At 47.2% G+C, this 16,316-nt stretch overlaps 1 protein-coding gene across 9 annotated transcripts in view; it reads right to left on the bottom strand.

Annotated features, from left to right (window-relative positions):
- Positions 1-16,316, bottom strand: part of zdhhc21 (zDHHC palmitoyltransferase 21) — a 248,694-nt gene that overhangs the window by 217,009 nt on the left and 15,369 nt on the right. For 3 of the 9 annotated variants that reach the window (XM_072517146.1, XM_072517138.1, XM_072517137.1), the window contains exons 3-4: positions 10,904-11,010; positions 10,097-10,314 (exon numbers count right to left, since the gene is read on the bottom strand). In XM_072517146.1, coding sequence (XP_072373247.1) covers positions 10,097-10,250 — 154 coding nt within the window. In that variant the 5' untranslated portion in view covers positions 10,251-10,314; positions 10,904-11,010. Of the gene's footprint in view, positions 1-10,096; positions 10,315-10,903; positions 11,017-16,316 lie in introns of all 9 variants that reach the window. The other 6 variants (XM_072517144.1, XM_072517143.1, XM_072517142.1 and 3 more) reach the window with 3 other exon arrangements.

Here is a 16,316-nt window from a genome sequence, read left to right as displayed (position 1 = left end):
AGAGAAGAAAGGAGGAAAGAAAAATAGCCCGAGCAGAACAAAAAGAAAAAGGGAGATACAGATCAGGGAAAAAGATAAAGATAAAGAGAGAGAGTTTGAACTTCAGAAAATGGCTATGAAACATTGACAGTCAGTTAAAATTGGCAGACATAAAGGGAAACGTACAGTTGGATGATAGTGATGAGGATAGTGAGAAAAAGGGTCATAGTCGAAGGCGTGGTGGGAATCTATTTAAATGGGTCCAAGCATTGCCAAGGTTTGACGAGAAGGAAGTAGAAGCCCTTTTCATTTCATTTGAGAAGGTAGCTAAACAAATGAAATGGCCACAGGACATGTGGGTATTACTGATTCAAACAAAGCTGGTAGGTAGGGCTAGTGAAGTGTTTGCATCACGACCAGAGGAGGTATCTGGGACGTATGAGGAGGTGAAAAAATCCATCCAAGGTGCAGGTGAACTAGTGCCTGAAGCTTACAGACAAAAGTTTAGAAATTTAAGGAACAAATTTGGTCAAACATACATGGAGTTTGAAAGGCTCAAACACAGTAATTTTGATAGGTGGATAAGGGCTTTGAAAATAGACCAAACGTATGAAGCTCTCAGAGATATTATACTTTTGGAGGAGTTTAAAAATTCAATTCCTGATGTAGTGAGAACTTATGTGGAAGAGCAGAGGGTTAAAACTGCGAGGTTAGCAGCAGAAATGGCAGATGATTATGAATTAGTTCATAAATCGAAGCTTGGTTTCCGACATCAGTTTCAGCCTGTGAGGAATAGAAACTAGGGACATGAGAAATACTCAAGTGGTAAAGGTAAAGGTGATCTGATGGGAGATAATAAGGAGAGTGTACCTCAGATTTTTTTTAAATCCAGGAGGGTAGAAAAGAAATGAAAAGTTTCAAATGTTTTCACTGTAATAAACTGTAACTGTAATAAATGTAAAGTCACAGTGTTGGTGGTTGAAGAAAAGCACTGGGAAGGCTGATGTGATAAAACAGGATAAAACAGTGGGGTTTGTTAAAATGGAAAAGGAAAGCCCAAGTGAAGCGAAGGAAGTGCAAAAGATTGTACAGCCTGATCAAGAGGTGATTGATAAGAAGGTGCCAGATCTCTTTAAAAGAATTTACTTGTGTCGGTAAAGTTTACTCATGTGTATCAGGAGGAGCAGGTAAAGAAGTCACAATTTTAAGAGATATGGGAGCTAGTCAATCTTTAATGGTAAGAGATGAGGAGTTATGTAGGTTGGGAAGAATGTTGCCAGAAAAGGTGGTAATATGTGGAATTCAGGGCGAGAGGAGTAGCGTTCCATTATATAAATTAAGGTTGGAAAGTCCAGTGAAGAGTGGTGAATTGGTAGTAGGAGTAATAGAGAAACTATCTTGTCCAGGAATACAGTTTTTCTTGGGTAAAGATATAGCTGGATCGCAAGTGGGAGTGATGCCTACTGTGGTTGATAAGCCAGTGGCAAATCAGACAACTGAAATGTTGAAGGACGAATATCCTGGGATTTTACCGGATTGTGTAGTAACAAGGTCGCAAAGTCACAGGTTAAGACAAGAGGAGAAATCAAAGCGTGAAGATGAAGTTAAAGTGCAATTATCAGAAAAGATTTTTGATCAGATGGTTGAACAAGAACAAGAACAGGTGGAGGATGAGGCGGATATTTTTAGTTCAGGAAAACTGGCGGAGTTACAACAAAAAGATCTAGAAATAAAGCGGATGTATCAGAAAGCATATACGGAAGAGGAATCTGAGTGTATACCAGAGTGTTATTACCGTAAAAGTAATGTCTTGATGAGAAAATGGAGACCTTTACATTTCTAAGTGGATGAAACTTGGGCAGAAGTTCATCAAGTAGTATTGTCGGTAGGGCATGGAAAGGAGGTGTTGCGAGTTGCACATGAGGTACCAATGGGAGGTCATTTGGGGATAAGGAAAACTCAAGCTAAAACCCAGAAACATTTTTATTGGCCTGGACTACATAAAGATGTCGTTAAATTTTGTCAATCATGTCAAGTGGCAGGGAAACCTCAAGCAGTGATAAAACCAGTGCCCTTAATCCCCATTCCAGCATTTGAGGAACCTTTTATAAGTGTCCTAATTGATTGCGAAAGACCGCTTCCTAAAACGAAAAGTGGGAATCAATATCTTTTGACTATAATGGGGATTAAGCCACTAGGTTTCCAGAGGCCATTCCAGTACATAATATTACAGCTAAAAAGATTGTGGAGGAGTTACTTAAATTCGTCATACAATCGGACAGGGTCGAATGGTCCCACGGGATGTGAATACAAAGGTTATTGGGGAGTTTCCGATACCCTCGACACGACGGGATAAATGCGATTTCTTGGTATGAGTGGATTTTACCAGAAATTTGTACCAACTTTTAGCAGTGTGGTCGCTCCACTGACGGACTTGCCCAAGAAGCATAACAAATTCCAGTGGACAGCAGACTGTCAACAGTCATTTGATGGCCTGAAGGCTGTGTTAACCACTGCTCCTGTGTTAGCCATCCCAAATGATCCCAAACCATTCAAAGTGGGTGTTGATGCGAGTGATGTGGGCGTAGGTGCATTGCTTCTACAAGGCGATGACGAAGGGCTAGAGCGGTCTATTGGTTATTTTTCAAAGAAATTGAATTCTCACCAGAAGAAGTATTTAACGATTGAGAAGGAGACTTTGAGTTTGGTGCTGGCTTTGCAACATTTTCACATTTATGTTACCAGCAATCCGTCTGACACCATTACAGATACTGATCATAATTCGTTGACGTTTTTGGAGCGATTCTGTAATAACAATGCAAGGCTGTTTCACTTGAGTTTATTGTTACTGCCATTTCATTTAAAAATAGTACATGTGGCAGGATGGGAAAACGTGATAGCTGATGCTTTGTCACGAATGTGATGAACAAAAGGATTTCAGTTGGAGGAAGAAGAACGAAAACAAAATGGACTATTATTATACCTGTTTGCGTGTGTTGTTTTTTGCAACGATAAAGTATATTTACTGTGTGCATTTCTTAAAGGATGGTGAAAAGGTGAAAAATGAAACCATCTTGTAGTTGATGGGTTTTCTTTCTTGGGGGGAGGTGTCATGAGAATGTCACTTTAAGAAATGTTTGGCTGCTCATGTTACTGCAGTGATGTCAGAGTGTGGGTGGAGCTGAGCTCTGGTTCTGTTTTTTAGTTTCACTTTGAGAAAAGCTTGGGTGTATCTCTGTCTTTTTGGTTTCGTTTTTCAGTGTGTTGCAACTGAAATCAGACAAAATAGCTGTACTGTTGATCTCTCTATGCCATGAAGGACTATCTCTTGATCATTTGATGAATTCAGAATTATAAATGTTCACAGCAATGAATGTAAACCCTAATGTGCTTCTGTTTAAAGGTTTGTTAAGTCTTCTGGGTGTTAAAAAACAGCATACAAATTACTTAGTGTTGTATTCTTTGGGGGTTATCTTTGAATTAGTGGTTGCTAAGATATTCACTGTTTGTTTTAAAAAGGTTAACTTGAGTTCATAGAATAAACATTGTTTTATTTTTTAAAATACTGGTCCATTCCTGCTGTACCATACCTGTAGAGTGAGCCGTGTGCTCCCCATATCACAATCTATTAAAAGTTATGGGTCAGGTGAACTCCATGAGACACTTAGGGATTCTCTAAATCCTGACCCTTAACACTCTCTCGCTCTCTCCTGCTTATTGAAGTGAAAGAACGGCCCAAATTGTTCTGAACGCAGTGAGTGCCTGGCATGTCCATTGCTGAAAACCTGAAATGATGCTAAGTCTGCAGAGAAAGTTGACAACCTATAAGAGAAAACTATTTCTAACCTAGAAATGAAAGCCTGAACTTCAGTCCTCCCAATGCATCAAGGATACTTAACATTTCATTGTTACTTATATATTATTTCGCTTTCCACAACCCTTTCCCCTCGGTGTTGTTTGTCTGTCTGTGTGTGGAGAGTGGGTGAGTTATAAAGGGCTTGTTGGGGGGTAGGGGTAGTAGACAGTCAGTTACATTTTCTGTCCGTTTAAATATAATACTGTACGGTTACTTCTGTTTCAAAGCTACAAACTTGGTGACTGTACTTTATTGGACTCAACGGAGGACCTTGGGTATTTTAAATAAAATCTAATTTTGCCTCTGTTGCGACTCCGGGTCAAGTGGGGCTGGAATTGAACGCGCCCTAGTCCAGGATGTTGTGACATGGGCAAGTGGAATTTTTCAATCGCACCCCTGACTTGTGCCTTGTAGATGGTTGACAGGCTTTAGGGAATCAGGAGGCAAGTTACCCACTGCAGAATTCCCAGATTTGGGCCTACACTTGTAGCCACAGTATTGCTGACCCAGTTACGGTTTGCTCAGCTAACTCCCAGGCATCTGATGGTGAACATTTTAGCAAACAAAATGCCATTCAATGTCAAGGGGAGATGGTGAGATTCTCTTTTGCTAGAGTTAACCCAAGCCTGAATATTGTCCAGGTCTTGCTGCATGCTGGTATGCACTGCTTCAGTATCCGAGGAATCTCAAATTACTCTGAACATTGTGCAATCATCAGAAAATATGGCCACTCCTGATCTTATGTTGCAGTGAAGGTCATTGACAAAACAACTCAAGATAGCTGGGCCTAGGACACAACTCCAGTGATACCCTGGAATGGAAATAATTGACCTCCATAAGCCATAACCTTTGTGCTCAGTATGATGTTTCCCTCTGATGGTTATTGACTTCAATTTTGCTGGGGCGCCCTAATGCTGCCAAGTCAAATGTTTTATTGATGTCAAAGGTGGCAGAGTGGTTAGCACTGCTGCATCACAGTGCCAGAGATCCAGGTTCAATTATGACCCTGGGTGGCTGCCTGTGTGGAGTTTGCACGTACTCCATGTCTGCGTGCATTTCCTCTGGATGCTTCGGGTCCCTCCAACAATCGTTAGCGAGTGATTGCCGAAGAAGAAGATATCTTTGGACTATGATTATCCACCTAAGAAACTTCATGTTGCAGGTCGTGGGTTCTTGCATGGCTGATGAGCCCGATCCTTGAGCCGCATCTTTGACTGCACACTTGGTAGGTATCTCTGGGAGGTGAAATTGGTCCTTGGACTCTAGATCGCTGGTATTCCTTTCTCTGGCTCCTTTTCTGGGTCTCCTCATGCTGTCGAGTGCCCACAAAGAATTGTGTCCCTTCAATCAGCAGGTTCCCCCATGAAGGTATCTTCTGAGCAAGGGTCTCCTAGGCATTAACATCAATGCTGCATTTCTTGAGGTAAGTCTTCAGGGTGTCTTTGAAGCATTTCTTTTGTCCTCCTCTAGTTTGGGTGCCTTCCTTGATCTGGGCGAAGAAGATTTGCTTTGGCAGTCAGGATGGATTTAGTTTTGGATGATCATGGCCTCGGTCTGGTGCTTTTGACTCCTTCAAGAACACTGATATTGCATCTATCTCAGACAGCATTGATGGTACCGCTCCAGGGTGTTGAGGTGGCATCCGTACATATTCCAAGTTTCTGAGCCATAGAGAAGAGTTGGGAGGACGACTGCTGTAGTATGAGGATCTTGGTGTTGTTATCATTGAATACTCATCCTTAGGCATCCAAAGGAGGTGCTCATGGATTGGATACGATATTAGCTCTCCGCATATCAGCCTTAGAAAAGAGGTGGTCTCCATGTATGGGAAATGTTCCATGTTTGGCAGGGTTTCTCCACTGATCTTGAAGGAGGGTGAGCCCGGATCTTCCCTTGGGGGAGGTCTTGAATCTTCTTGAGGTTGAGCCTGAAACTGATTCTTCGGTGTGCTTCCATGAAGGTGTCAAGCATGGCTTGGAGATTCTCCTCTGAGAGACTGAAGCTGGCAATGTCATGCACATACTGAAGTTCCACGAGTGATGTCGGTGTTGTTTTTTTCTTGGATTTCAATCAGTTGAGGTTGAAAGGTCCATCCTGTAGAAGATGTCCACTCTACTGGGAAGCTTGCTCTTGACAAGGTGAAGGATGGTGCGATGAAGGTGGAAAATGGGTGGGGTTGATGACGATGACCAGTCTGACCTCATGGTTTCTGTCTTATTTCCATCGGTGAGGACTGTTGCCTACATCTTGTTGTGGAGGATTTGGTGGATGTTGATGAATTTCTCTGGCCAGTCGGCCTTTGACAGGGTCTTCCATAGTACTTCCCGACTGACAGAGTCAAAACCCTTGCTCAAATCGATAAAGGCCATGTAGGGTGGTTGATGTTGCTCCTGACATTTCTTTTGAAATTGCAGAACAGTGAAAATCATGTCCTCTGTTCCACCGTTTGGTCGGAAGTCACACTAGCTTTCCGGAAGGATTTCTTCAGAGGCTGAGAGAAGGCAGCTAGCAAGGATTTGGGGATGATTTTCCTGCCAATGGAGCAGAGGGAGGTTCTTCGGTATTTCCCACAGTCCACTTTGTCTCCTTTCGTGAAGATGGTGGCAACGATGGCATCCCCGAGGTCGGTAGAAATTTCATCTTTGTTCCAGATTTTCAGCAACAGCTTATGGAGATACAGGTGATCTCTTATCCTCCAAGTTTGAAAATCTCCGCTGGAGTCCCATTCACTCCTACGGCGTTCCCATTCTTCATGTGTTTAAGAGCGGCTTCGACTTCGTCCATGCTTGTTGGGGAGTTGGGGGATTTCCTCAAACACATCCTCATCTTTCTCTTAATATTTTTATTCAAGGCTTTTTACATTTATACACAGAATATCAAAAAACAACACATCAACCCAACAAACAACCACAGACCTCCAAACCCCCCCTGATACCAACACCCCATCACATCTTGCCTTCCCCATTTTAACCCCATACCCACCCCATGCCCCTTGCTGACCTTCTTTCTCCTTAAAGAAATCAATGAACGTTTTCCACCTCTGGGTGAACCCCTCCACCGACCGCCGCAGAGTGAACTTGACCTTCTCCAACCTCAGGAATTCTGCCAGGTCGCTGACCCACATTCCTGCCTTCGGCGGCTCTGAGTCCCGCCAACCCAACAAAATACCCCTCCAGGCTATCGGGGAGGCAATGGCCAATAAATCAGGCTCTCTCACCCCCTGGACTCCCGGGTCTTCTGACACACCAATTATCGCCACCTCCAGACTTGGCACCAACTCCAGTACCATCAACATAATGTTTGCGAATGCCTAAACATCCTCATCTATGATCGTAGCATGGCTTAGGAGTTCTTTAAAGTGTTCGCTCCACCGGACTCCCAATGTCTGCATGGGTTTCCAAAACATTGCTCTGTTTTCCTCCCACAGTCCAAAGATGTTCAGGTTAGGTGGATTGGCCAGGCTTAAATTGCCCCTCAGTGTCCAAAAATGTGCAGTTTAGGTGGGATTGCAGAGTTAGGACGATGGAGTGGGCCTAGATAAGATGCTCTTTCAGGTGGGCTGAACAGTCTCCTTCTGCACTGTAGGGATTCTATGGGAAGTCACTTGGATCTCAACTCTGGAATTCAGCTCTTTTGCCAATGTTTGGAGCAAGGATGTAATGAGGTCTGGGAGCACATACAGGGCATTGCTTTTTAACTGCTGCTTGATAGGATAGTCAATGACACCTTCCATCATTTTTCTGATGATTGAGGCTAATTGGATGGTAATTAGTTGGATTGGATTTGTTCTGTTTTTTGTGCGCATACTTGGGCAATTTTCTACATTGTTTGGTAGATGCCAGTATTGTAGCTATACCAGAATAGTTTGGTTCAGGTTACAGTCAATCCAAGGGCACATGTCTTCAGTACTACAGCAGAGCACATATACTTTGCTGCATTTCAATGCCTTCAGCTGCCTCTTGATATAATGTGGAGTAAATCAAATTAGCTGAGGATGAGCAGCTGTGATGCCGAGGACCTCAGGGAGAGGCACTTCTGGCTGAAGATAGTTGCAAATTCTTCAGCCTCATCTTTTGCACTGATATGAAGCTTCCCCATCATTGAGGTTGGGGATAGCTGTGGAGCCACCTCATCTGGTGAGTTGTTTAATTGCCCACCATCATTCACGACAAGATGTGACAAGACTGCAGAACTTTGATTTTATCCGCTGGTTTTGAGATCACTTAGCTCTTGTTCATTACATGCAGCTTCTCCTGTTTAACATCCATGCAGTCCTGTGTGCAGCTACCCCCAGGTTGGGGGTAACACACTTTTAAGTTTGCTTAGTGTTGCTCCTGACATGCCGTCCTACATTCCTGTTGAACCAGTGTGATCTTTGACTTCATGGTAACGATAGAGTGAGGGGCCATTTTTGCTGTTGCCAGCACTGCATGGGTGATAATGTCACGCAACACAATGGAGGATATTCCGAAGACTTTGTCACCACAAGGATTGTGTGGTGGTCACTCCTACTTGCATCTGCAACAGGTAGGCCGGTGAGGAAGCAGTTAAATACGTTTTTCCCTCTCACTGGTTCTCTCACCACCTACCGCAGGCCCAGTCGAGCGTCCTCAGGAATTGAGTCAGTTCGGTCAATAGTGGTGCTACTATGCCACTCTTACTGATAGACATTGAAGTCCCCCAAGAGCATTCTTTGCCCTTGTGACCTTCAATATTTATTTCAAATGGCATCCAACAGGGAGAAGTACAGATTCTTCAGCTGAGGGAGGATGGTAGGTGGTAATCGAGATGACATTCCCTTCTCCATGTTTCACCCAATGCTATTAGACTTCATAGATTTTGAGTAAATGTTAAGGATTCCCAGAACAACTCCTTCCTGTTTGCACACCACTCTGCCATCTCTGATTGGTCTGTAATACCAGTGGGACAGGACATACCCAGGGATTGTAGTAAAGGAGTGTGGGGGGCATTGGCTATATGGTATGATTCATTGAGTATATCTATGTTAGGCTGTTGTCTGACTAATCTGTGGGACAACTCTTCCTAACTCAATAATTGTTACCATGACAATTATTAATTGTTGTAAAACCACCCGGTTCACAAATGTCCTTTGAGGAAATAAATCATAGAACCTTTTACAGTGTATAAGGAGGCCATTCAGCCCATTGAATCGGTGCTGACCCTCCGAAAGAGCACCCCACCCTCCGCTTTCCCTATCCCTGAAACCCCATCTGACCTTTGTACACTAAGGGGCAATTTAGCATGGTCAATCCACCTAACCTTCACATCTTTGGACTGTGGGAGGAAACCAGAGCACCCGGAGGAATCCAATACAGACACGGGGAGAATGTGCAAACTCCACACAGATAGTCACCCGAGGTTGGAATCGAACCCGGGCCCTGGTGGCAATGCGCCACCGTGCCACCCTTAAATCTGCTCCCTTTACCTGGTTTGACCTACATGTGACTCCAAACTCACAGTCATGTGGTTGACTCAGAACTGCCCTTCAAAATGGCTGAGCAACCCACTCAGTTCAAGGGCAAATAGGGATGGCTCACAAAATGCTGGCCTTGCTAGTGATGCCCGTATTCCATGAAAGGCTAAAGAAAACATAATTTGGCCTATGCCCCTAGATGTTGGTGAGGGCAAATTTACACGTTCAACAGCTCAGGGTGTGCCTTTGTCGTGTCTGGTGCTTAGGTCAATGCCAAGTCATCCATCCCAATTTATCCCTTTTTGATTTTGCTTTAGCTGTTAGATGCAATGGGGTGATTTTCTAAGCCACTTAGAGGGCGATTAAGAGTCAACCACACTCTTGCAGGTCTGGAGTAACATAGAAACATAATAATATGAGTAACATAACTGATAAAGGCTACTGTAAAGGACGTTGGTGAACCAGGGAGGTTTTTTTTGACCATTACGAAGACTAGATTTCTATTCCAGATTCAATTAATTAGTTTAATTTCAATTCTGCCAGCTACCAGGGTGGAATTTGAACTTATATCTCTTCAGTATTAGTCCAGGTATCTAGATTACTAGTCTAGTAACATTACTACTATGCTTCTGTCTCCCATTCTACCTCTGTGCTAGCTGTTCCCTTCTAACAAAGACACTTGGGAATGAATGGCTTCCATAAACAGGACAAGTGTGAGGATATCACATTGTAACGTTCTTCTGTTTATCATTTGCTGTTGTCCTGTGAGCTAGAAATTAAACTGTGATGGCCAGTTAAATAGGGGCAGAGAAACCAATGCTACTTACGCACTATCACAACAGCTGGAATATGTTCCTCTTCATAGTGAGGGTAGAGTATAAGTTTGGGAACGAAGAGAGTATTATAAAGCCAAACAACGGTGATGATGCTGACACAACACCAGCCCTGTGGGTCGTAGACTTTGTGAATTTGAAGCCCCATAACAGAAAGGTGGCTTCAGTGGCTGCCAGCTGGAATTTCATGAATTATATTCTGTATCCTGCTCCTAGAAAAATAATACAAAACATAAATCAAAACATTTGCTAACTGTACGCAAATTAACCCTGACTTTATTGTATCAGCAATTTAAAGTGTAATTTCTAGTTTCCACTGAAGATAATTAACCTGTGTGAACATTCAACATAAAATCTCTCATTCCTGGTCATTTCATCACAGGTACAAACAGCAGACTGAAGGGATATATGCTTAGAGGTTCAGGGCAAAGTTGAAACACTTAATGATTCCTTTTAAATCAGTGTTTGCTAAGGAAAAGTGTGCTGACAGAATATTGGTGGAAGCAGAGATGTAGAGAGAATGGATGGGGTGAAAGTCGATAGATACTGGAATGGTTGACGATGCTTTGAGTGGATAGGTTGCCTGGTCAAAGGTAGTGCTACATTTACACTGAAGGTTTCACTTAAGATTTTTGACATCGACATTGAATCCTGGGAGAAGCTTGCCAGGATCGCTGTATCTTGCGCAAACAAATTTTTAAAACTCTGCATCTTCCTTCAAAGGCAAGCGCATATCAGAGGCAGAGAGCAAGTGCAAGGAGAGGAAATCCCAAGCTACCAATTCATCCAAAACTCAATCACCTGTGATATCCTGTCCCAGGTGCAGGCAAATGTCGGCTTCAGCAGTCATCTACGTAACCACAGGAACCCTGCTAAACACCCCAGATAATAACAATGAGCATGGGCACCTGTACCTCGAAGGACAAAAAAGAGACAGGAAAAGTGACCGTAAAGTGCTTTGGGTCAACACAATGTCATGAAAAGCACTATATAAATACAAATTCTAAAATCCAACTTCTTAAATTTGAAGTTTTGGAGGAACCAGAAACCAATGTAGGTAAGCACAGGACTAATGGGTGAAGTAGATTTCTTGCAGGATTAGATGGGGCAGCAGAGTTTTACTTAAGTGGAAGTTTCTGGATGTGTCAGTTGGGAGACAAGGAAGAAGAATGGTTAAATATAAAAGTGATGAGAGTTTCAGTGGCAAATGGGCTGAGGCATTTCAATTTTATGAAGATGGAAATAAACAATCTCTCTGAAGGAGAAAGAATTGTATTACAAACTCACTCTAATATCAGGCTTGTGAACAGTAACCAGGGTGGGTGATGGAGTCGGTGGTGGAGGGATGATGTTTGAGATGATGGTTGAGGACAACGAAAAAAGCTATGGGGCTGGATTCTCCGCATCCCGACGCCGAAATCACGTCTGGCGCCGGGGCGGAGAATCCACTTTCGCGCATGATATTGGGACCGGCACCGGTTCCCCCATTCTCCAGGCCCTGAAAAGTGGCATACCCAGGGAGTACGCCGCGCTGCATATCCCCTACTTGCGGCCATTGCTGGAGGCCCGCCCCTCTCCCGACCAGCCGAAGTCCCGACGGCGTGGATTTAATGTGTCCTGCCGTTCGGGATACTCGCGTGGCGGCTGCGGACTTAGACCGCGGCTGCCATGGTCGAGGGAGGGCCGATCGGAGGGCAGGGGTGGGCCTCTTAAAGGACCGGGCTATATTTGGGTGGGAGGTCCAGGTTGGGCACGCGGCCAAGCGGGGGCACTATTTAGGCAGTCCAGCTCCACAGTCTGAATCCGCCATGGAGCACGGTGCTGCTTCTGGAGGCCGCCGCCGTGCGTATAGGCCTCTGACCCGGACGTACGGGGGCACATACCTGCAGCTAAAGCAGCTAGATTCATGACGGGTATGTGCTAGCCTCCTGCAGGGCTGTAAATGTGTGGCCTTTTCACGCCAGTTTTTATTTTTAGATGGCGTGGGGACACAGTCCCTGAAACAGAGAATCCAGCCCATGGTTCTTACCAGTCTGGATGTCAAACAAGCTGTCTGACAATACAGAGCCAGTGAAAGGATCCAGGCAGATGGTAGAGACAGAGCTGTGTGCTGTCAGTGTAGATGTGGAAGCTGTGATGAAAACAAAAATCAAACTTGCATGTTTTTGGACTGAACAGAAATTTGGTCCAGATTTCTACAGGAGGAGTTTGTTATTGTTTCCTGGCTGTAAAATCAGACTTCTGAGAAACGAAAGGAAACAAAAGCTAATTGAGATGAATGAACCGAGTTGGGAGTTGGGATTTCAACTGTGGTCAAAACAGACACAATGGTTCAGTGGTCAGTCTGTTTCTGCTGATGGTCACAACCGATTGAGGCTCTGAAAAGCTTTGTGAACTTTCCAGACATGTTGAAGAGATGGGGGTTTCCCCCATAGCCGAACATACCAGTTACCAGTTGTCAAATGAAAGTGACTCTGGCGGACTTCCGGGTGCGGCTATGCAGAGCTAGGTCGCATATTCGGTAGCTCCCGCTTGGAACGGACTTTTGGGCTCTTTTACAGGGCCCCCACGGCATTTGTTTGACATTTCCCGGTGTGGCAAGAGGACTGCAACACTCCCCTGACGGTGTCCCCCAGGAGTGTTGTGTCTTTTGGCTGCCAGGCCCGGCAGGAGCAGTGGAAGATTTGGCTGCAACAGGATAAACAGGGCCCCTTCCAGCATGCAAGCGGGGGAAAGGCAAGCTTAAAGCTGCAAACTGACCTGAGGACCTTTATCAAAAGTGAATTCTAACAGCAGAGGGAACAACTGTGAAAAGATCTCACCAGGGCCACTGAAGAAGCGGGGACGAGGCTTCCGGTGGCGGCCATGGAGGAGTAGGTCACGCATTCGGCAGCTCCCGTCTGGAGCCGGCTCTCAGACCTTTTTCAGGAGTTTCCACGGACATTTTGGGGCAGATTGAAGCGAACACTGCCAAAAGGATGCCCTCTCGAGACTTTTGGCCTCTTTTCAGGGCCCCCAAGGGCATTTTTTCGACGTTTTCCGGTGTGGGAAGGAGTTAATAATAGTTCCCCGTCAATATATGGCTTTAACTAGGAGCAGGGTGACAAAAAAGGTGGTGGTGGACCAGAAGGAGGGAGGGAAGAAGGACAAAATGGCGGCAGGCGGAGACCAGGCAGCGTGGAGGCAGTGGGCGGAGGAGCAACAGGAGGGTATCCAGCGCTGCCTCAGAGAGATTAAAAAGGACCTGCTAGAGCCGATGAAGGCTTCTATTGATAAGCTGCTGGAGACACAGATGGCCCAGGTGGTGGCGATCCGAGAGGCTCAACAAAAGATCTCTGACAATGAGGACAAGATCTTAGTCCTGGCGGTAAAGGTGGAGGCGCACGAGGCGCTCCACAAGAAATGGCAGGAGCGGTTCGAGGAGATGGAGAATCGGTCGAGGTGGAAGAATCTGCGGATTCTGGGCCTCCCGGAGGGGCTGGACGTGGGGGCCTATGTGGTCACCATGTTAAACTCGCTGATGGGAGCGGGGTCCTTCCAGGGGCCCCTGGAGCTGGAAGGGGCCCATAGAGTGTTGGCGAGGAGGCCCAAGGCTAACGAGCCTCCGCGGGCAGTGCTGGTGCAGTTCCATCGGTTTGTCGATTGGGAGTGTGTGCTCATGTGGGCCAAGAAGGAGAGGAGCAGCAGGTGGGAGAACGTGGAGGTTCGGATATATCAGGACTGGAGTGCGGAGGTGGCGAAGAGGAGGGCCGGGTACAATCGAGCGAAGGCGGTGCAGCACAGGAAGGGGATGAAGTTTGGCATGTTGCAGCCGGCGCGATTGTGGGTTACCTACAAGGACCGGCACCATTATTTTGAGTCTCCGGATGAGGCGTGGGCCTTTGTTCAGGCCGAGAAGCTGGACACAGACTGAGGGTCGGGATGGGCGATTGGGGACTGCGGTGGATATGTTATGCCTATTTCTGGTTCGGGGGGGGGGGGGGGGGGGGGGGGCCTTTGCATTGTTTTGGATTTCTTTTTCTCTGTGTTTTTCTCTTTCGGGTTGGGGAGGGTGGATGGGGCGGGTTGGGCACTGGTTTGGTTGGTGGCGGGGCCTGGTAGGTGGAGAGCGCGGGATTTCTTTCCTGCACCGAAGACTGGGGGGTGGCGGGACCGGGGCGGGGAAGCAAGGATCGTTTCCCGCGCTTGGAACGGAGGGGGAGAGCCTGTGAATGGGGAGCGGGAGAGGAGGGTGTGCCACACAATGGGAGGAGTCGAAGGGGAGGCGGGAGTGGCCGGGGTCAGCAGGAGTCAGCTGACTTGCGGAAGTGCAATGGGGGGGGGGAATCGAGTTGCTGCTGCCAAGATCAAGGAGGAGCTGGAGCGAGTGGGGTGGGTCAAGACGGGGGTATGCCGCTGTGGGGAACGGGCCGGGTGTGGGGTGCGGGCGCGTGGCTGGCCGAGGAGGGGTCATGGCTAGTCGGCGGGGGAGGGGGGGGGCGGGTAGCCCCCTAATCCGGCTGATAACCTGGAATGTAAGGGGACTGAATGGGCCGGTTAAGCGGGCCCGCATGTTCGCGCACCTGAAGGGGCTCAAGGCGGATGTGGTTATGCTTCAGGAGACACACCTGAAGGTGGAAGACCAGGTAAGACTGAGGAAAGGGTGGGTAGGTCAGGTGTTTCACTCGGGGCTAGATGCCAAACATCGAGGGTGGCGATCTTGGTGGGAAAGAAGGTGTTATTCGAGGCATCGAGCATTGTGGCAGATAATGGCGGTAGGTACATAATGGTAAGTGGTAAGTTGCAGGGAGAGAGGGTGGTACTGGTCAATGTGTATGCTCCGAACTGGGACGATGCAGGTTTTATGCGGCCTATGTTGAGTCGGATCCCAGACTTGGAAGTGGGGGTCCTGATAATGGCGGGAGACTTTAACACGGTGTTGGATCCTGCACTGGATCGCTCCAGGTCTAGGACGGGTAGGAAGCCGGCGGCGGCTAGAGTGTTGAGGGGATTTATGGACCAAATGGGAGGGGTGGACCCTTGGAGGTTTGCAAGGGAATTTTCATTCTTCTCACATGTCCATAAGGCTTATTCTCGAATCGACTTTTTCATTTTGAGTAGGGCGCTGATAGCGAGAGTAGAGGATACCGAATATTCGGCAATAGCCATTTCGGACCACGCCCCGCATTGGGTGGACTTGGAGATGGGGGAGGAGAGGGACCAGCGCCAGCTGTGGCGCTTGGAGGTGGGGCTGTTGGCGGACGAGGAGGTGAGCGAGCGGGTCCGAGGAAGTATAGAGAGGTACTTGGAGACCAATGACAACGGGGAGGTCCGAGTGGGGATGGTATGGGAGGCACTGAAGGCGGTGGTGAGGGGAGAGCTGATCTCCATCAGGGCCCACAAGGAGCGGAGGGAGCAGGGGGAGAGGGAGAGGCTGGTGGGGGAGATGGTGAAGGTAGGCAGGAGGTATGCGGAAGAACCTGAGGAAGGATTGTTGAGGAAGAGGCGCAGCCTCCAGGCCGAATTCAACCTGGTGACCACCAGGAAGGCGGAGGCGCAGTGGAGGAAGGCCCAGGGGGCGGTCTACGAGTATGGGGAAAAGGCAAGCCGGATGCTGGCGCATCAGCTTCGGAAGCGGGACACAGCTAGGGAGATCGGGGGAGTTAAGGAAAGGGGAGGGAGCTTGGTGCGGAGTGGGGTTGGCATCAATGGCATTCAGGGACTTCTACGAGGAATTGTACCGATCCGAGCCCCCACAGGAGGAGGGAGGGATGGTCCGTTTTCTGGACCAATTGAGGTTTCCAAAGGTGGAAGAGGGACTGGTGGCGGGACTGGGGGCCCCGATTGGGCTGAAGGAGCTGATCAAAAGGGATAGGAAGCATGCAGGCGGGGAAGGCACCGGGGCCGGACGGTTTCCCGGTCGAGTTCTATAAAAAATATATGGACCTGTTGGGCCCGCTGTTAGTTAGGACCTTTAATGAGGCAAGGGAGGGGGGGGGCTTTACTCCCGACGATGTCCCGGGCACTGATCTCCTTGATCCTGAAGCGGGACAAGGATCCCCTGCAATGTGGGTCTTACAGACCGATTTCCTTGCTAAATGTAGATGCCAAGGTGCTGGCGAAGGTCTTAGCCACGAGGATTGAGGATTGTGTGCCGCAGATCATCCATGAAGACCAGACGGGGTTTGTGAAGGGGAGACAGATGAATGCGAATGTGCGGCGGCTTTTGAACGTT

The sequence above is a fragment of the Scyliorhinus torazame genome, chromosome 9 (assembly GCF_047496885.1).
Source record: "Scyliorhinus torazame isolate Kashiwa2021f chromosome 9, sScyTor2.1, whole genome shotgun sequence".
In the NCBI taxonomy this organism is placed as follows: domain Eukaryota; kingdom Metazoa; phylum Chordata; class Chondrichthyes; order Carcharhiniformes; family Scyliorhinidae; genus Scyliorhinus; species Scyliorhinus torazame.
The sequence above is the reverse complement of the archived record's forward strand: the minus strand, read 5'-3'. Positions and strand labels throughout refer to the sequence as shown.